The sequence below is a fragment of the Cavia porcellus genome, unplaced genomic scaffold, assembly GCF_034190915.1.
Source record: "Cavia porcellus strain 051 isolate PalLab524CR breed Dunkin Hartley unplaced genomic scaffold, mCavPor4.1 scaffold_5, whole genome shotgun sequence".
Taxonomy (NCBI): Eukaryota; Metazoa; Chordata; class Mammalia; order Rodentia; family Caviidae; genus Cavia; species Cavia porcellus.
In genome coordinates, this window is record NW_026947488.1 from 28,557,963 (window position 1) to 28,578,335 (window position 20,373).

General features: G+C 45.6%; 1 protein-coding gene across 10 annotated transcripts in view; it reads right to left on the reverse strand.

Moving 5' to 3' along the window:
• Positions 1–20,373, reverse strand: part of Dnmt3b (DNA methyltransferase 3 beta) — a 43,837-nt gene that overhangs the window by 10,056 nt on the left and 13,408 nt on the right. For 4 of the 10 annotated variants that reach the window (XM_063248515.1, XM_063248511.1, XM_063248517.1 and 1 more), the window contains exons 2-16: positions 13,357–13,522; positions 12,471–12,532; positions 11,329–11,445; positions 10,183–10,308; positions 9,427–9,630; positions 7,993–8,151; positions 6,785–6,892; positions 5,818–5,962; positions 5,306–5,365; positions 3,922–4,047; positions 3,782–3,826; positions 2,455–2,534; positions 2,076–2,188; positions 1,494–1,677; positions 699–783 (exon numbers count right to left, since the gene is read on the reverse strand). In XM_063248515.1, coding sequence (XP_063104585.1) covers positions 699–783; positions 1,494–1,677; positions 2,076–2,188; positions 2,455–2,534; positions 3,782–3,826; positions 3,922–4,047; positions 5,306–5,365; positions 5,818–5,962; positions 6,785–6,892; positions 7,993–8,151; positions 9,427–9,630; positions 10,183–10,308; positions 11,329–11,445; positions 12,471–12,532; positions 13,357–13,516 — 1,774 coding nt within the window. In that variant the 5' untranslated portion in view covers positions 13,517–13,522. The remainder of the gene's footprint in view (positions 1–698; positions 784–1,493; positions 1,678–2,075; positions 2,189–2,454; positions 2,535–3,781; positions 3,827–3,921; positions 4,048–5,305; positions 5,366–5,817; positions 5,963–6,784; positions 6,893–7,992; positions 8,152–9,426; positions 9,631–10,182; positions 10,309–11,328; positions 11,446–12,470; positions 12,533–13,356; positions 13,523–20,373) is intronic. The other 6 variants (XM_063248519.1, XM_063248513.1, XM_063248516.1 and 3 more) reach the window with 3 other exon arrangements.

Below are 20,373 nucleotides of genomic sequence, written 5' to 3' on the forward strand. Positions count from 1 at the left end.
CAGAGCCTTGCCACCCGTGGAGAAGTGGCAGGGAGAATCATCAAGGAAGCTGCCTCCCCGTCCTGTGCTGGGACACCCATTAGCAACTAGACAATGTGACATGAGATGAGATTTGAAGTAGAAAAGCAATCTGTTATTTATGTTGTTTGACTTTGCAGGCCTGGGATCAGTAGTCTGTGGAACTATTTAGAGGATAACAATATGCAATATCATAATGATGCTAATGGTAGATTTCCGATTGTCCCATCACCGTTTTTTTGTTTCATTTTACTGTTGCTTTACTAAATCCTTTAAAACTTTTCTTAAAAAGTAGAAATAAAGGTGGTTGTCAAGGTAGAGAGCTCCAAAGGTGCCATGCCAATTGCCTGTGCCTACTCCCTGTTTGGGGAAACCTTGGCAAAGGAACAGGGACAAAGACAGCAAATGGTGGTAAAGTTGTTGCTAACTGGACATACACGGAATGAAAACTCATTTTACAGATACTTGAATAAAATAAACAAAATGGAAGGCTTGAGACATGTATCCTTTAAAGACAACAAAGAGCCAAGTGTAGGGATGCACGTCTGTTATTCCACTTTAAAAAAAAAAAACATACAGAAAACAAAATATGTGAGGGGGAAGGTGGGGAGGAGGAACACAAGTACACAAGAGTAACACGCACACTACCTGGCGGTGGAGCCCTCAGGTGAACCACTCACCTGTCGCAATTCCATCAAACAGTGACAGGACTCGAATGGGCCGCCTTCGGGAGGCAGGAATTGCTGGGTACAACTTCGGGGCCTCCTGCCGAAAGAAGCAGGATAAAGGAGATAAAGGAGCAGTCTCAACATCCAAGTCTGTCCTCCTTGGCGAGATTTAAACCCTAATGTGACTGGCACAGAAACGTAGTAATAATTGTTACAACATACAACACACCAGCCTGCACTTGGCACAGAAAGGCCATTCTATCCTGACACCTGAGACACAGCTGCACTGGCACAAGAGCCGACAGCAAAGACAAGGTCAGCAGGTGCAGCAGAGCATACTTCTCATTCCAGCTATTCAGGAGGCTGGCACAGGAGGCTCAGGTCTCTGAAGACAAGTGGGACAAACAAGGTACAGAGAGCCAGAACACCCATGCGCACACCTGCACTTCATCCTTACCAAGAATGACCCAAGGGGTCTAAGGATGGTAAATTCACTGCTACAAAACTGTGAGCAGCAAAAAAAAAAAAAAAAAAAATCCAAACTGAGTAATAAATAAGGACCCTCTTCGCCCAAATTAACCAAGGCTTACTTCTACAAGTTTCTCTTAAGCAGTCCTGTGAAATCCACTCACTGAGGAGACAGAACTGTACACAAAAGGCATGAGTTAGAAGCAGGGGCCCTCAGGCTCTGGCAGGCAGAGGCTGCTTTGAATACATCTTCATTTGCATTAATGCTAATTGCGCATTCCAGAGGTTTCAGAGTGGTTGCCCTGGGACCTGTGGGGATGGACCCCTCCCATAGCTTACATAATCAAGGTCTGAATCGTTGGTGAAGAAGGATTGCAGGCACACGTTCCAATCCTTCCTGCGCCGCAAGACCCCATGGCAGCGCTGAGGGAGACACATGTAGCAGCTCCACGGCTCCTGCAGCTTGGCTTCTGCTGCTGTACCTGTGCCTACCAGCACCTCTAAACACTCCACACAGAAGCACCTGCATAGGAAGAGACCAAAGAAAAGGGATACTTCTGTCACAAGGCAGCTATTCCACCTCCCCACAGAAATGACAACACAAGGTCTCTCCAATGAGCATGAGGTCTTTTCCTTAGCATCCTGCTTCCTCTAAAGCCACAGGGTATTGGCAATGAAATGTTGCCTGCCTACTAGTCAGATGCTCCCCAAGGAGGATCCTCTCTGGACACCTCATTTGATCCTTCACACACTCTTGAACCATCGTTATCCATATATTCAAGATCTGGACACAAGGACACTGGGGACCCTAATAGTACCCAGTCTTGAGTTCAAAATATTCCCAGTGCTGTTCCTGTGTCTGCATTAAACAATCACAATTGCCCCCATGCTGCAGAAATCCCAGGATGCAACAGTTCTCACCGGCAACAGCTAGTGTTGCTGCAGAGAAGCAGCTCTCGGCCCTCACAGCACACCGTGCAGTAGGACTGATAGCCATCATCGTCGTACATGTAGAACAGCTCCAGAAAGCGATCCTGGCAGACAAGAGAAACAAATGCCTGTGAAATCAGATGACAGAGCTAGCCAGGGCAAGCTTGTCTACCGGCTGTGGCCCTAGGACACAGCCATGGAACTGTTAGTTAACCACAGCCTGGTGCACTTTGCAGGAAAAACTGGCTGCTGTCTCTTGGCAGAGGCTTCACTAATGACAAGGGCAAATGCTATTTTGAAGGAGAGTAAAACGGAGGCTGCAGAGGAAGAAAGGGGGCTCCACATCCAGGGCAAGTTCAGGAGGACTTACCCGGCATGTCTGGCAGAGCCCGCCCTCAAAGAGTGGGTGGAACGACACAGGGTTTTTTCTACCACAGGACAAGCAGCTGTCTGTAACAAAGACAGAGTCAGATATTACAGCAATTATAGACCTAGTGCCGGCTGTTAAAGGCTTGGGACATTTCTTGGACCATCAACTCCAGGAATGTGCCAAGGACTCTTGAAGCTTTATGCTGTGCTCCACACTTATGTTCTATTCCTTTCAAGTGTTACAGAGTTCCACACACCTCTTCCGAGACTGGCAGTCAAGTTCACATGGACAAATAGAAGGTGACACAATATAAGCAAAAGGGTTTCTTGGGGAGAAAGTTCTGAACCAGGACACTGAGCAGGAATCAATTTCAAGGTCTTACAAGTTCTTTAAAGACCCAGGACATCTGAAGCATTTACAGGCACGCTGGGTCACTAATGACAGGACTTGCCCATGGCTATCCACCAGCACAAGGCTACATTATCAAGCCTAGATCCTTATAATTAGGCTATTCTGCTCAGCTAGGATGGTCAAGGAGTAACACAGGAAAAAAAATCCATCTAAGTACATGAAGGATCATGGGTCGAAAGTCAATTACTGTTAAGACTATTCCAAATTCAAGCTCTCAAGTCTCTGGCTCAGGTCTGTATTTTCTTATCTCATACTGAGCAGCCACTCAAGAAATACTTCTTTGTGCTGGGGGTGGTGGCTCATGCATGTAATGCCAGCACTCGGGAGGCTGAGGCAGGGGGATCATTGAGAAAAGCCTGGGCTTCAAAGTGAGCTCAATCCCAGCCTGAACTGCATAGTTGAGGCAGTGTTCCAAAAAAAAAAAAAGGATAATTTCTTCATTAAGTTACTGGTACATAAGAAACTATTCCTCTTCCATTCCATTCCATTAGGCTTATTCTGGGCAGGTTTTGGTCTGGGGAAGTTCCCAGCTGATGTCAGCAGGATTAGCTTACCAGTGTGACAATGACAAAGCACTTCTGCTTTTCACTGATTCACTAGTTTCAGTTTTGTTTAGGATGCATCATCAGGATACGACTGATTCCAGGCTTACCTCTGGGTCTCTCTGGCTGAAGTGACTGAACTTCCATTGTTATCCTACCTGAACTTTTCTATTTATTTACCTCATAGGCCAAATCAGTCTCCATTAAAAATAACCACTTCCCTCAGGTGACACAAAGGAGCAATGAAGATACAGGGCGCAGAAACAGGCAGGGCCTCCACCAGGCCCAGAGTTACAGATTAAACCCAGCAGGGAAAGACAGCCAGGGGTGCGAACAGATGTGAAGGTCGGGCTGAAAGGAGAAAGAGGACTTACCTTCCAGATTGCTTTTGCTGTTGAGGACATCAGAAGCCATTTGTTCTGTTGAGAAAGGTAGAGAAGACATGAGATGAGGGCATCCCCCTGTAGCTGTGTGCTCAGTCAGCCTCTACAGACTCTTCCTCCCCAATAGTCACCTCGGCTCTGATCTTCCTCTCCCCGGTCTTTGCCATTGTTATAGCAATTGGTCTTGAGGCGTTTGGCTGGGGGGCAGTAGTCAGAAGTGGCAGAGTCCTCCGCTGTGCGTCTTCGACCCTTGTTCTCTATGAAAGGCAAGCAGAGGTTCAGCTGAGGACCAGAGAGAAGGCAGGACCAAGACAAAACTGTGCTGCTTCTGGGAGTCAGGTGCCCCTTGGGGCATGAGAAAGCACCCACACTCGGTGGACAGGGCCGCAAAGGGCACGCAGCACAGGATGGGATCCCCTCCTACCTGGGAACCTGAAGGATACAGGTGTAAGTGGTTTTCAACCTCTACATGAGAAAGATTGCATCCTTTTGAACCACCTTAAAGAGCAGAAGACATGGATCTACAGCTAAAGCAGACATAGCTATGTCTAAGATGCCCCTCATGGTGTGACACACACCTCTATGGAGCATTTGAAATAGCTGCTGGCCAAGGAACTGGATTTTACATAGACCATTAATGTTCACTGAAAGTCAACAAGTGACCAACTGGCTCACTTGGACTGACAGTTTTTAAAATTAAGGTGGGGTTTTAAACGGGATTTTGGACTTTAATCCAGGTTTGCAACTGTTGATCCTTGTGCGTTAGCAGCATGAATGATGGGATAATAGGCATACAAAGCCACACTTGCCTTCAATCTACTTTTGTAAATACTGTATTTATAAATTTAATATACTCAATATTGTTATTGTATACTTAATGCCGTTGCATTTATTAACAATGTAAATTTAGTATCAGAAGATGTTTAAAATACATTATTTGGAAGAGAGAACTAGATGGGCAGGTGAAATCTCATTTTCAGACTGATTGAATGTTGAAATGCTATTACTTTGGAACTGTTAAATTAAACAAATGTGAATATTATCAATTTTATCCATTCCTTTCTTTTCAAAGACATTAATAGGAAATCATTTACTTTGGCTCCTATTCTACAAATGGGATTCTACAACTCCACCTAAATTTATATTTGATTCCACCTGTGAAATCCTAATGGGCATGGTTAAATTCAATCTTCACCTAGGAAACAATATCATACAATCATTAAAAATAACAAGGAAACTTTAATAACAAAATGACATTGAGTAGTGCTTATGGTATTAATGTTGAGAAGACAGGAGGCAGGAACCCCAGTGGTGTCCAGAAAAGGTAGGAAGGTTGTGCACACAACAGTGTTAACTTGGAGGCATCAGTGAGGGTAGGGAGTGAGGTAAGGGGCAAGGAGTTTAAGTCAACTCTAAGAAATTTGATTTTCCCAGTGACCACTGCACGCTCTTGAGGAATCAAAAAAAGATAGAGCAAAAGAAGTAGAACATAGTCAAAATTTGGGAAGCGAATACCGTGTTTTCTTGATCCTAATTTCCTACTGCCTGCATGACGCACCTTCGACTTATTAACCACTTTTTTGAGAGAAACAAAACAAAACAGAAAACATCACATTAAATATATGGACTGTAAAGATCTGCATTGTGGGAAATATACATGTAATACATGTAACAGGGGAGATAAGGCACTTGTGACAATGTTAGGAGATGGTATGTTTCAAACACAAATTCTTTACCGGTACCAGGGATCAAACTCACAACCCCGTGCTTGCAAGGCAGGCGCTCATGCAGCGAGCTAAATCCCCAGCCCTCAAACACAAATTCTATCCACCGACTTTAAAAAACAAAGAACTTGGGGCTATGGGGAAGCCAGGAAAGGCTAGGGCTGGTCTGCTGTCAGATACAGAAACTTTTTCATCATGCTTGCTCCACAAGGCACAACAGCTTAGTCGAGCAGGTAGGGGTGGCATGCGTTTGAGGACTATTCCCACAAGAGGCAGTGGGTGCTGCCATTCACTTATTCCCACCTGGTTGCTTGTTGTTGGGTTTGAGGCCCTCGACGCCAGTCGGCTTGAAGCCCCCGTGGGCCCACTCCAACATGGGCCTCAGCTGGTCCTCCAGTGAGTCTCCAGGACTACTGGGGAAGTTCTTGCCAGCTCGCACCGTGGCTTTCTGTAGAGATATAAGGGCAGAGTCTGTAGTGAATGGGGCAAAGCCAGGCCCCACCCAGGGAACCCGCTGCTGAGGTCTACATTCCCTTCCTCACAATGGGCCCTTTCTTGGCTACAAAGCTGTCCTGGACTGTGCTGTGTAGTGGGCAAGCAATAGTTTGTGCAGGACACAGGCAAGACGTCATGGTTGCACAGGAGGTTAAGTGTCCACAGAAACCAAGCAGGGTCACTTTACTGTAGACAAAGAGTGACTGGAACCTGTGCAAATAGGGGACTCTTACTCAGCTCCTCTGCTTTAAGGTACAGGAGCAGCCTCGACCTGTTTTGTTTTCTCTGTGTTGTCCTAAAGAAACTAGGGATCCAGTCAAGTACCCTTTAGTAAATGGACTGGACTGTGTGGATTTATGTGTAGTATAAGCACATGGCAACTAGTGAAGAGACTGCCTCAAAAGGCGACAAAAGCAGTTCAAGTGCAGCTAGAATATAGGACAAAGCCAGATGGTTCACAGGAGACATCATGGCCCAGAGAGAGAGAAGCAGCTGGCCTCAGCTGCTAACCAAGTTTGGCCGTGCACTCCACACCACTTGAAGAAAGCGGAGGGCTCTCCATGCCCACTCACTGATACAAATGTTCTTTCCTTCTCCCCCAGCTGTCACTGGAGGTCAGGGCAAAGCCTCAAATCCCTCCCTTACAGGGCCAGGAGCCTCCATCCTAGTAGCCCTGTGCCCTCCAAGCCATTTGGCAGTGTAAGGAGTTTGAGCCACCTTTCAGGTGCACTCTTGTCTCTGCTCAGGGCCGGGGCTCTGCCCACTCCCACGTTACCTCTAGGGCATGGTACATGGCCTTCCTGTAAGAAACCAGTTTGTTATAGGTCGCCAGGTTAAAGTGCTGGCTGAATAGCCCCAGAGCCACCAGTTTGTCTGCAGAGACCTAAAAGAGAAAGACATCATCAGTATCATCCACATCTGTGCTGAAGATCTACCTATGTTCCACAGGGCCACTTTTCAGAAGAGAGACAGCACACACCTTAGCCTACAGGCCTGATGGTGAACCTATTGAAAGGTTCTAAAGTTTCACCATGACTAGCCTAGAAACTATTCATGGCTAGAAGGCTCACAGATGTCAGCTCCAAAGGAGAGAAATGAAAAAGCAGAAAAGCCAGATGGTACAAGTCCTAAGAGCTCCTATGGCCAAAAGCTTGACATCCACATCCTTCACAGTTCAAACTGGGACACCATGACTGGGGACAGGTACATCCATGTCTCATCCACATTAACATCGGCTGTTACTGAGCTGAGAGCCCTGGACTTCACTCTAGATGCACCTGTAGTTACGATTATGTCTATGACCTGTCCACCCTGACCTGGGCCAAAATTACTTAAAAACTGCCAGTTGCTTAAAACAAGCCACACCCAGGCCTGTCCTGAGCAGGATCAGTGTATTTCTAGGCCTTATACATCCAAAAGCCAGACCTGTATCATAATCTCATTCCAAAACTCTACCAGTCCTGACCTGCATCTTCTTAGCATTAGACCTTGCCTTGTTAGGCACATTTCAAGCCTCACTGAGCTCAAGCAGTTACAAATAGTCCATCTTCCTTAGTTTCACAGGAGCTAACTGCCCACTCTCTCAGCCTTCTGTTCCTTCCAGGCCAGTATAGTAACAGGACACCTGTCCTGCTGCTCCCTCTGCTGGTCAGCAAAGGAATCTGCATGCAATGTTCTACAAGGCACATCACATACTTCACAGGGAAAGTTGAACTTCAAATTGGGTCTGCATCCCTTTTCAATATTCCTTGTTTATACTTAGATATATTGGTCATTTCATCCCAGAGAAACACATGCATTCGATGTGCAAGTCCGCTGAGAGCTCCTACTGCCCACAGAACCCAATTCTCTGTTCCAGCTCCCATCACAGTAAGAGTTTTGTCCTTCATAACAGAGGATCAAAGCTGTCAATGTGACCACGAAAGGAAGGGAGGTCAGACTTCAGGCCTGAGGGTCACAGGCCCTGCCGCACCCTGAACTCACCTCAGAGAACTTGCCATCGCCAAACCACTGCACCCATCGCATGCCAGCCATGGCCTGGCGTTTGGAGGTAGCCTTCCATGACACCACCATGGCAGGCCACCAAGAGAAGCCCTTGATCTTTCCCCACACAAGGTCCCCTATGCCAAATTCTTTCCCATCCTGGAAAAAAACCACATGAAGGAATCACAGTGAAAAAGAAAGATCATCATAGTCAAATTCTGTTTACTAACACTGATGGCAATTATTAGCTTGTCTTAAAGCATGAGTGCCAGCTTAGGGGAAGTGGAGCTCACTGAAAGAATGCATCCTTAGTATGAGCATGTCTGAATCCATCTCAGTACCAAGGTGGAAAAAAATGAGATGTCAGGTTACCAGAGTATTATCTAATCAGGGGTGGCAGCCATGCCGGCAGTCTCAGCACTCTGGGAGCCTGAGCAAAAAAAAAAAAAAAAAACCACAAATTTGAGACTGGCCTGGCCAGTAAAGAAACACTGTCTCTTAAAAAATAAAATACTGGGGATGTAGCTCAGTGCAAAAGGTCTGGGGCCCAATCCTTGGTACCATAAATAAAGAATATGAACTTTACTTCGATGCACTAAACATAGGAAAAAGGCAGCTGGAGGAGGTGATGAATGCCTATAAATCCACCACTCTCAAGCCAAAGGCAAGAGGATCACCAGGACTTCTGAGTTCACCCGGAGCTACGTAATAAGACCCTTTCTCAAAACCAAAACGAAAAAGCAATCTAATCACATCCATACATGCAGGTGTCAAGAGCTTAAGGAAACAATGCCACTGGGTAATGCTGCAACTATGTATTACAGACATGTGAGGCAGCTATTAGCTTTAAGTAAAAAGCCAGTGTATAATCATATGCATGAAAAAAATCACATTACATGTTTTATACACAAATATTCCCATCTGTAACAAATGTATAGAAAATCAGTATTCACGTGGTAACCATGATACTTGACTTAGGATGAAGATCTAGTATAAAGTAAAGGTCATGTTATCTCTAGAAGGAAATTATAAATATTCAAATACTATGATAAAAGTTAGAAAAATTGCCTGGCATAGTGGTTCATACCCATAAGTTTAGCACAATGGTGGCTGAGGAAGGAGGATCACAAGTTCAAGGCTAGCTAGCATGTACTACATAGTGAGATCACTGCCTCAAAAATCAAATAAGCTGGGTGTTGTGGTGACACCTGTAATTTCAGCATTTGGGAAGTTGAGGCAGGATTCCTTTGAGTTCAAGGCCAGCCTGGCACACATAGCAAGACCCTGGTCTCAAAGAAAAAAAAAAATCCCAAAGAAACAGAAGTGATTGAAATTGTAGCAGCAGTTTATCACTGTAAGTTACCAACAGTAAGTAGGCAGCAACTGTTTTTCTTTGCCTATATTCAGAGTATTCAGACACATGCTTTCATGTACCTGATACTCCAGGTCATCGGTGTCTCTGCCCTCGGCATCCACTTGTGAGGACTCCAGGCTGTCCTGCTGGCTTTCCTGGGCGAGGCTGGTATAAGGGGTACTGCTGTTCTGCGGGGTTACATCGTCATCTGTGAGGTCAATGGTGAGGTAAGGACTGGCAGGGGATGACCATGGCGTGCCTGCAGATGCCCGCCGCCTCAGCGACTGTGGGCAGAAGGACACGGTTAGAGCCCTGATATAGCAAAGCAAGTGGGTGACAGAGACAATGCTTCCCCACACAGAAAGGGTAACGAAACAAATGAAGGAGGCAGAAACCACCGAGGACAGTTTTCCAGAAGCAAGTCTCCCTGAGTGGTAGAAGAAAGTCAGTGTAATTGTGCAGAGATGGACACAAATTGAGATGAAACAATGACCACAGGCTACAGGGACTGAGCTCAGAGAGCGTCACCGGTGGAAGCACCCACAGCACACTCAACCTGGCGAAAAGCAGAATCTGCTGGACCCACTGGGGCTGCGCAGACAGCTGAAGGTGTTAGGGAGAGAAAACAGCACTGGAAACCAGTGGCTTTCAGCTCAATTCCAAGTTGAGGCAAGAGCTCAGCGAACAGGACATTCTGGGTTGCATAGTTCCATCCAGGACCAGGACAGGAGAGAAGCCGTTGGCCTAGGAGAAGCTTACCCACACCCAGGAGAGAAAACAAACAGCAAGATGCTGAAAAACAGGCCAGAAGGTAAGACCAGGGTAGGGGGACCAACCCTGGTAGCCGGGAACTCCACGGGGGTCTCTTCCACGTGACTGCGGCCCTGCCGGGCTCGGGTGGACCGTGGGGAGGGCCTGTACCTCTCCCGGTTGGAAGCACTGCTGTTATTTCGAGTTCGAACCTGAAAGCAAGATAGGATAAGCACTGGGGCTGAGGCACCTGGAGGAATGAATGGGGACTGCAGCAGGAGGCTGAGCATTTGGCTCGAGGTGCTCAAGGGTCCTTAGTGACCTCAGACCTACTGGAACTGACATGGTAATTAATCAGAAACTTCTAGACTGACTTCTAGCTCAAAATTGTCCTGCTAAGTGGGATAAGGGAGGTGAGGTTAGGTCACCATGACAGTTACCAACAGATCTTGCTCTGCTCAGAAAAGTATGTATCTACAAACTGAGATTGAAAAAGAAATATACACTTGTACAAAACCTTTTCTTCCAAAATAGGATTAGTTAGGCCAATTGGTTTACTAAAGTCAGAAGTACTTAAGCCAAGCCCTATGTTTCTCTCAAAAACAAGGGGCTGGGGACTTAGCTCAGCGGCCTAAGCACCTGCCTTGCAAGCAGGCAGTCATGAGTTTGATCCCCGGTACCGATAAAAAGAAAAAAGACAAAAAAAAAAAAAAAGTAAAAAAAGGCATAATTTTGGTTCTTGCAGCCCTGCATTTGAATTCTGTACACAAGGAGAAGTTGAAGTGTAAGCTTGGGGAGGTGACTCAAATCTTCTCGTCTCAAATGGGAGTAACATACCCCATGCCTGGCAGGCGAGATTACAGTCACAAGTATTCACGTCTCTTAGAGACTGGACGTTCACGAACGAGTAACGGTCTTCCCAATCCAGTCCTCAGACTCTACATGTGAGCCACAGAACTGACCCACAGAAATGTGCGCTCTCCCACCGGAAACTGACAGTAGAGCAATGGCTCTGTCAACATCAATCCATGACTTACAAGATAGAACCAAGAAAAACCTCAACATATGCCACAGCAAGAAAAGGAGTGGCACACCACACAAGAGGAAACCTCCATCCCTGACAATGTGTGCACCTTTGCTGACATCTTGCTATCATTTGTGTGCTCTCAGTTAGCGGGGTGCAGGTTTTTCTATACAGGACTGAATGCCTGGCTCAGCTCGTGGGAACTTACTGCTGGGCTTTCCAGTGAAGTCCTACTGGTTTCACGGAAGAGTTTCGGCATCACTGGGGTGTCAGGGCCATCTCCATCTTCCCCTTCACCGTCCCCGTCTCCATCACCAGTCAGATCCTTCGCAAAGGGAAAAGACATCAACTTTCTTCAGTACTGGGAATCGAAATTAGGGGCCTTTCTCTCAACTCCATTCCCAGCCCTTTTTGATACAGGGCCTTTAAGTTGTTCAGGATGTGCTCCAATTTGTGATCCTCCGGCCTCAGTGTTCCAAAGTGCTGAGGTTAAGGTTTGAACCACCTTATCCAGCCACCAGCCACAACACTCTAAATTATGTCACAAGCAAAATAGTTTAAAAAAAAAAAAAAAACCTTATTAAAATCCATCATGATGAGGCAGGAGGATTGTTAAGTTCATGACCAGCCTGGACTACAAAGTGAAGTCAAGGCCAGCCTAAACTTCATGGTGAGACCAGTCTCAAAAAGACAAAAATTTTTTAAAAATCCATAATATTAATCCCATAATAATAAAGAGGCCCAGATTGTCAACTACCAAGATACTTTTATAGTTAAAAATAAGCATATTGAAACCTATCATAATATTAATGCAAGACTCAAGGTAGCAGGAGCTGAACTCACAACGTCACACCTGACAGGCAGATGCTTATGCCACTGAGCTAAACTCAAAATATTGTTAACTACCTTGCTTTGATATTTTGCTGGTACTGAAGGTGCTGGGGATGGAACAAGAACCTCACACATACTATGTAAGCACTCTATCACCCACAAAGATTTTATAACATACCTCTCCACAGGAACACAAATGCAAGACAGGATTAGTTTGAAAACAGGATAAAACCTCACGGTAACACATCACAGAAAGGAAAAAGAATATGCAAGACTGGCTGACTGGCTGGCTGGCTGCAGCCAGCAGGGCAACCTGTCACGCCTGAATTGCTCACAGGTAGGTAGGTACTTGTGTCCCTGAACTAAATCTCCAGCCCCTAAAACACAACTTTTTAATTTAGTAAAATTTTTAAAACTTTCTAAAAAGTTTTAAATGACAATTTTTGTGAGCCTCAGGTCATCCCTGAGGAACACTAAAGAACTGTACCTAAACATCAGAATTGAAATGGGAAGCCATACCTGAGTGTAACTGAGCAGACTCGAGACCTCCCTCTTGGACAGGCGAGCGCTTGATCTGCGACCTGCTTATGAAACACTGTCTGAGTTTGCAGAAGAGGCAGGCAGTACCTGGAGAACAGCGTTGGTGACAAGAACTCCCCAGGCTGTGGCCTGGGGTCTCTCCAAATGGCTGTCCTCTGGGGTTAGCAAGTCTCAATGTCCCTAAACCTTGCACTGTGCAATGAGGAACAAGGCCAGGGTCAGGGACACAAACTTTCCTGCAGTTACTGAGGAAGGAGCCATGGAATCACTTAAGATGCTTTAAAATTCTGTGACCACAAAGTACAAGTAAATAAACAATCATTGCCTGCCTGTGGGTCTACTTTGAGTCCTCAGATGTGATGACAAGTTATTGCAGAGGACAGTGCAAAAATGGGGTGCTTTACACACATTTTAAAAGTAATTGCAAGAGACACTACATGGGGTTGCCAAGGTGGCAGGTTCTTGATCAGGAGCCGCCAAGGAAAGGTACAGGAACTAAGCCTCAGACCACCCTGCCTGGCTCTACCGTATCCCTAGAGCCAGCACCAAGGGAAGGACTATATTGTCAAAGGGCAAAGACCCAGCCTGTACAGCAGCATCCTGTGATGCTGGCAGACACAGGGGACCAAGACTCTCACTACCTCTCTCTTCAGAGTCCTCAACAGAGGTGAGCACAGAAAGGTGGGCAGAGATGTGACAGGGTCTGGCTCTGCAAACACCTTCACAGGTGCCATCTTTTGCCTTCTGGAGGTGGGGGGGAAGGTAGCAGTGTATCTCCCTCCAAACGCAGGACCTGCAGGAGATCTACAGCAACCTCCCACTGTGTCAGCCCCGGTCCCACCCAACTCCCCACTGGCCCAGCCACCTCTGATCTCCGGTGTGCGGATGGCCTCCAGGATTGGGGGCGAGGGGGTGTCCTTGGAGTCGGAAGACTGGTCACTGCAGGCCCCATTGATGATGACAATAGAGTCATCTCCCCCGCTGGTACCCTCCTCTTCGTTAAGGTGTCTGGCGTCTCCCTTCATTGTTTCCTGTGGGAGAAGCCAGAATAGTAGATAGCATGGAGTTAGGAGTGCCAAGATGCAACACACCCCCAAACTTCCTGTCATTGGCTCTATGTCCTCAGGCATAGAGGCCTATGACCTGATGTCAGGGTGACATTCTGCCCCAAGAGCCCACCCAGACTGCCCCTCCCCATAGCCTGCCCCCTCACCAAAGTCGGAGGCTCTGGACTTGGTTCCATGTGGCCAGGTGGCCCCGAAGGCTCAGCTGCCAGCACCCGGGACAGAGAGGGTGGTGCTGGTGTTTGAGGCTCAGGCTGCTCTGTGCAATTAGCCAGCACCTTCAAACAATGCCATTTAGGACCTGCCTGCCCCTGTGAGTGAGCAGGCAGCTGGCCTTAGATGTCTCTGTCCCTGGTCTCTGCAGGGCCTCAGGAAGCCAGTGCATTATTTTCCCTCCTGACCCCTTTGTTTGCTCTCTCCCTTCTCCTCAACCTCCAGGTCCTCTTCCCACTGTCCCCTCCTCCCTACAGAACAGCTTCTCCCCTCTCCATGGCAGCACAAGCCCCGCCCTACTCCATGCTGAGGGGCCCATTGGTCTGCTGGCCTGGCAATCACTGGCCTCCTTCCTCAGCAGCTGGGGCTCCTAGTCCCAAATTCCCAAGAAGATGGAGGAGAGGCACAGAGGGCAGGGGGTAATTAAAGAGGAGGCCAGCAAGCCTGTGGTCTGCTACAGCCTCAAATTCCCTCCCGGCTTGGTCTCCCCTTACTGTTCCTTCTGGCACCTGCATTATCACCAGGTATACCAGGCAGGACAAAGGGCCAATCTGCAGATGGGTTGATGGGCTATAGGACCTCGGTCCTGGCCCACTAGCTGTAACATGGGCACAAGTTAGAAACTTGCTAAGAACCTGTACCTTTCCAAAGATGCTTTGCCCTTTTATAGAAAAATACTACTAAGAGACCAGATTTGTTTCCAAGATTTAAAAAATAAAAATCCTATCAAACTGGAATTGTGGCACAGACCTTACTGTTGGCACTCTGGAAGAATGAGATAAAAGATCACAGGTTTCAGCCCAGCCTGGGTAACTTAAGCTTCCTATCTTCAAATTAAAAAAATAAAAGACATACCTCAGAGACACAGCTCAGTGTAAAGGCCCTGTTTCACACCCCAACACTAACAAAAATTATTTAAAAGATCACATCTAGGGGCTAGTCCAGAAGCTGAAGCAGGAGGATCGTTGCAAGTTGAGACTATCCTGGGCTACAAAATAAGCTCAAGGGGTCTGGGGATTTAGCTCAGCGGCATAAGCACCTGCCTTGCAAGCATGCGGTCGTGAGTTTGATCCCTGGTACCGATAAAAATGAAAAAGAAAAAAAAAAATTAAAAAAAAAAAAAAAAATAAGCTCAAGGAAAGCCTAAAAGGCACAGCAAGATTCTGCCTCAAAGCGGGGGGAGGTAGACCACACATCTAGCCAGGTGTGGGGCTGTGAGGCTGAGGTTCCAAGCCTGCTTGGGCTATGTAGCAAGAACATAGCAAAAAAACACCACAAAAAAAAGTCACATCAAAGGCCAATGCCATACCCATGGTAGAGGACTGGCCCAGTGTTCCAGGCCCTGGTTCCAGCACCATGCCCTCACTTACAGAGACTTAATAGGTAAACTAGGATCAAGTTTAGACTGGGTTAGCCCAGGGGCCCAAGTGCCAACTTAAGCCCTAATTTCCAAAAGTTACTGGTCTTGACTTTTTTTTTTTTTGGTCTTTTTTGAGACAGGGGCTCGCTATGAAATTCAGGCTGGCCTTGAGCTCACTTTGTAGCCTAGGCTGGTCTTGAACTCGCAACAATCCTCCTACCTCAGCCTCCGAGTACTGGGATTACAGGCATGAGCCACCACTCCCGGCAGGTCTTGACTTTTTAAATTCCCTTTGGTTGGCAAAAATGAAGCCTAGGCACGGAGTGTGGTTCTGAAACACAAAGAACCTACAAAGAACGGGAATCATTTACTAATGACACACCCTATTACTATCCTGGGACCGTCTGAGAAAGTTTTTCCAAAAAAAGCCTCTGTCTGGCTAAGTCAGACCCTTGCCCTGCCTGGCCCTTATCTGAGACTCACCAGGCCCAACCAGTCAAGGGCTCTAGACTTCCGGCACCTTCTAGAAGCACTAACTGTGGGGGCCTGACTGCTAGATGGACTTGTACAGTGTCCACCAGGGGGCGGTGTGGGACTCAGTTTGAAGAGGCAAGTGACAGCCCTAGGTGGATTTATAGTATGTCCCAGATTTAAGGTAAACTCTTTTCATTCTTTGATCAGGCCCATCCCAAGTATAGACCTTCCCTATTTCCCCATGTTGCCCAGGACCAACCACCAATAGAGTAGCACTGCTTTGAGCTTTGGAACCTCTGGTACCTTCATACAACAGTTCGGTTAGAATTTTAGCTAAACTTTACCAAGATTTCAGGGTCATTAATATGCATATGCATAACAGAAAAGCACTATTATTATAACAGGGATGTAAATTAGCACAGCCACTATAGAATCAGTTTGTGATTCCTCAAAAAACTAACGAGCCAGGTATGGTATCACACGCCAGTGCTTGGGGAGCTGAGGGAGAAAGATCACTGCAAATTCAAACCCAGCCTGGGCTGGATATTGTATCCCAGACCACCTATACTATTGAGATGCTGTCTCAAAAATAGAGCTACCATTTGATCTAGTCACACAACCCCTTGGCGTACACACAAAGGAATTTAATTCAGCATACTATAGGAATTCCTGCATACCCACCCTATTGTGGCACAATTTACAATAACCAAAATATGAACCAGCCTAGGATTCCAGGATTCTGTGAGGCTGAGGCAGAAGGATATCAAGATCAAGAACAGCCTGGGAAATTTAGACTGTCAAAATTAAAAATAAAAGAGCCAGGCACATAGCTCATCACTGAGGCTCTTGGTTCAATCCCTATTAACCCTGAAAAACAAAACCAAAAACTACAAATGAAGACTAAATGTGGTTTATACACACAAGAGTATTATTCATACAAAGAAAAACTTTGGTCATTTGAAGCGAATGGATATATCTGGATGAATTATATTAAGCAAAATAAGTCAGACTTGGAAAACTGACAAACAGTGGGTCATGGTGACACATACCATTAATCCTAGCACTCTGGAAGGCTGAGGCAGGCCAATTCCAAATTCAAACCCTGCCTAGGCAATTTAGCAACTTAAAACCTGTATTCAAAAAGAAGGTGCAAAGTAGGCTGCAGATTATAGGTCAATGCTAAGGGACTGGGTTCAATTCTTAGTCCTGCAAAAAGACAAGTGTACATTCCCCTAATTAGGTCACAAAAACATAGGAGGGAGCCCATTACGGAATGAGAAAGGGGAAAGAGAATGCAAATCCAAAGCCAATGCAAAGAAGGAAATCATAAAAGTCAGAGCAGGGGGCTGGGGATCTAGCTCAGCAGCATAAGCGCCTGCCTTGTAAGCAGGCAGTCATGAGTTCGATCCCTAGTACCTATAAAAAGGAAAAAGACCAAAAAAAAAAGTCAGAGCAGTAATTAATAAAATTTGGTATTAAAAAAACGCTGTGTGGTAGCCTATAATCCCAGGAGCCTCAGGCAGTAAGAGTTTTGCAAGCTACAATCGAGGCCAGACTGAACTGCAGAGCAAAGAGAAAAAAAACTACTTCCCAGCACTAGGGATTGCCAAGAATTCAAGGCCAATCTGCATAAATAGATGTCAAGATCAGTCTAGGTGACCCAGCAACACTGTCTCAAAATTATGTTTTTATTAATTTTACTGACACTCTTTGATATATGTCACATTCATCATTGATAAATTTGTATCTGTACATGATGTAACTTGTTTTCAAAAGGTGTAAATAGAAACCTGTATGCCAACAAACTGGAAAATTCAGAAGAAACGGACAGTTTCTAAATATATTATGAACTACTGAAACTGAACCAAAAAGATAAATCCTGAATAACCAATCACAGGCAATGAAATTGAGGCAGAAACAAAAAAAAACATAATTAACCCCAGAACCAGATGACTTCCCTACTAAATTCTACAAGAACTTGAAGGAAAAACCAAACATTTATACTCTTCAAACTGCAATGAAAAGCTGAAAAGGAAAGTGTATCATCAAACTCACTAGAAACCTAGATTCCAAAACAGTCAACTAAAAAAGAAAACTGCAAGACAGTGTCTTTAATGATCACAGGTACAAAGATCCTAAACAAGATAAAGACCAACAGAACACTAACAAGCCATTAAAAAAGGCATACACCGGGGCTGGGGACTTAGCTCAGCGGCATAAGCGCCTGCCTTGCAAGCAGGCAGTCGTGAGTTCGATCCCTGGTACTGATAAAAAGGAAAAAGACAAAAAAAAAAAAAAAAAAAAAAAAAAAGGCATACACCATGCCAGAGTATGGTGGCACACATGTAATCCCAGCACTTGGGAAGCTGAGGCAGGAGGATCTCCATGAATGAGGCCAGCCTAGGCTACAAGGGCTAACCCAGCTTGTCTCAAAAAACAAAGCACAACAAAATGGATCAAATGGTAGTATTTCATGCTTAAAAGCTTCTGCATAGCAAAGGAAAGAAGCAGAGTAGGGGGAAAAAATAATTACAGAATGGGAAAAAGTTTTTTTTAGATACTACTTGGACAGAAGACTATCTAGAATATGGAACTCACTCAAAAAAATTAGGATTCCCCAAAATTAAAGGCTCAATTAAGAAATGGGCAACTGGGCTGGGGATTTAGCTCAGCAGCATAAGCGCCGGCCTTGCAAGCAGGCAGTCATGAGTTCAATCCCTGGTACCGATAAAAAGGAAAAAGACAAAAATAAAAGAAAGAAAGAAAGAAAGAAATGGGCAATTGACAGCCGGGAGTGGAGGCACATGCCTGTGATTCTAGTACTCATGTGGCAGAGGCAGGAGGATTGCTCCAAGTTGGAAGCCAGCTTAGGCTACATAGTAAGTTCAAGGCTAAAAATGAGGGGCTGGGGGTTTAGCTCAGCGGCATAAGCACCTGCCTTGCAAGCAGGCAGTCATGAGTTCGATCCCCGGTACCGATAAAAACGAAAAAGACCAAAAAAAAAAAAAAGGCTAAAAATGAAAGAAACAAGCAAATGAGAAAAAAAAAAAGCAAATTAAAACACTGGGGGGGGGGGGCGCGTTTAAACACCCTGAGACTATCTTACTCCAGAAAGAATAGCTACTAATAAGAGATTGCTGGGGCAGGGGAAGAAATTGGTGCGGATGATGTAGCACAGGGGTTCAGTGCTTACATACTAGGTCTTAGTTTAACCCCCAGAACTGCCAGAAAGGAAGGAAGCAAGCAAGCAAGCAAACACTAAGAAATCCTGGCAAAGCTGCAAATGTTACAGGCAGCTGAGTTAGTCACACTATAGGCAGTGAGACAGGGCTAGGCCCTCAAAGGAGCCAGGGCTGAAGCCCAGATACCTTGCAACTGAGACACCTCCTGCTGAGGGCCAGCGGTCAAGACAAAAGATCAAACAAATGCTTCCACATCCTAAGGACTGAGGAAGTCAGGAGTCACCATCCCAACCCCCTAAGGAAAGAGTCACTGTTCTCTAAGAATGCCTGCTTTCTTTCTGTGTGACTCGCTCCCCCCCCGTGTGTCCCCAATGCCCCGTGTGTCCCCAATACCACCAATTTTACCTAAACAGTTCATCTTATTGGAGAACGGTAGTTCTGTCCCACCTTATGCCCATCTGCCTTGCAAATCCCCAGCTTTCCCCACCTTTGCCTGTGTCACCCATGATTTTACTCTATTAAAGTCCGTAGAAAAGACAAGAGTCCTTGGCAACCTGCTCAGGACCCCTTCTGTCTCTCCCAGCTTTCTTTCTCTCCATAAATACATTGTGCTCTTAACCTCCAATGTTCCTAAAATTGATTCTTCGATTTTTTAGAGAACATGAACTCATACCAGACATATAGTAAGTAGGAAGAGAAAAGGGAATCTTTTTACACTGTGAGAATGTAAACTAGTACCAGAACTGTGGGAATCAATAGGGAGACTCCAAAAAGCTAAAAATAGAAATTTCGTTCAACTCATTCAGCTCTTCCTTTTCTAGCTATCTTCCTTAAAGAGTTAGATATCATTAAAGAATTAATGTATGGTGATATATACATATCCATGTCTATAGCTGCACAATTCATAACAAATAAATCTTGGGAGTGGCCTACCTGCCCATCAGAGGGATGAAGAAAATACAGTGTAGATATGTGCAAATACAGTGTAGATATGTGCAGTGGAGTACTATTCTACCATAACGGACAATCAAGTCATTTGTGGAAAATGGTTTGCACCTTGAGATTGTTATGGAAAATAAATCAGACAAAAGAAAGATAGCTTCACTTATATGAGAAGGACTATGAGCAAAAAAGCAAAAGAAAATATAATAGAGAACCGGGTGACAGATCTTTTGCACATAGGAAGGGAACCAAGAGATGGAAGAGGGGCGGGTGGGTAGGGGAAGCTGTAAGATGTGTTACATGCGTGCACCAGCAACTCACCATGATCAATATAGTCACTATGTGCTACAAAGGTGTACTAATAAAAATAAAGGGACTAGGGCTGGGGATTTAGCTCAGCGGCATAAGCACCTGCCTTGCAAACAGGCAGGTTGTGAGTTTGATCCCCAGTACTGATAAAAAAAAAAATAAAGGGACCAAGGAGGGCAGAAAGGGGAGCAAAAGGACAAGGAATAGAGAGGTAAAAATACATCATAGGAGAGCCAGGGATTTAAGCTCAGAGGCATAAGCGCCTGCCTGACAAGTTGTAGGTCATGAGTTCAATTCCCAGTACAAAAAAAAACCAGCATAGGAATCAAACTAGAAAG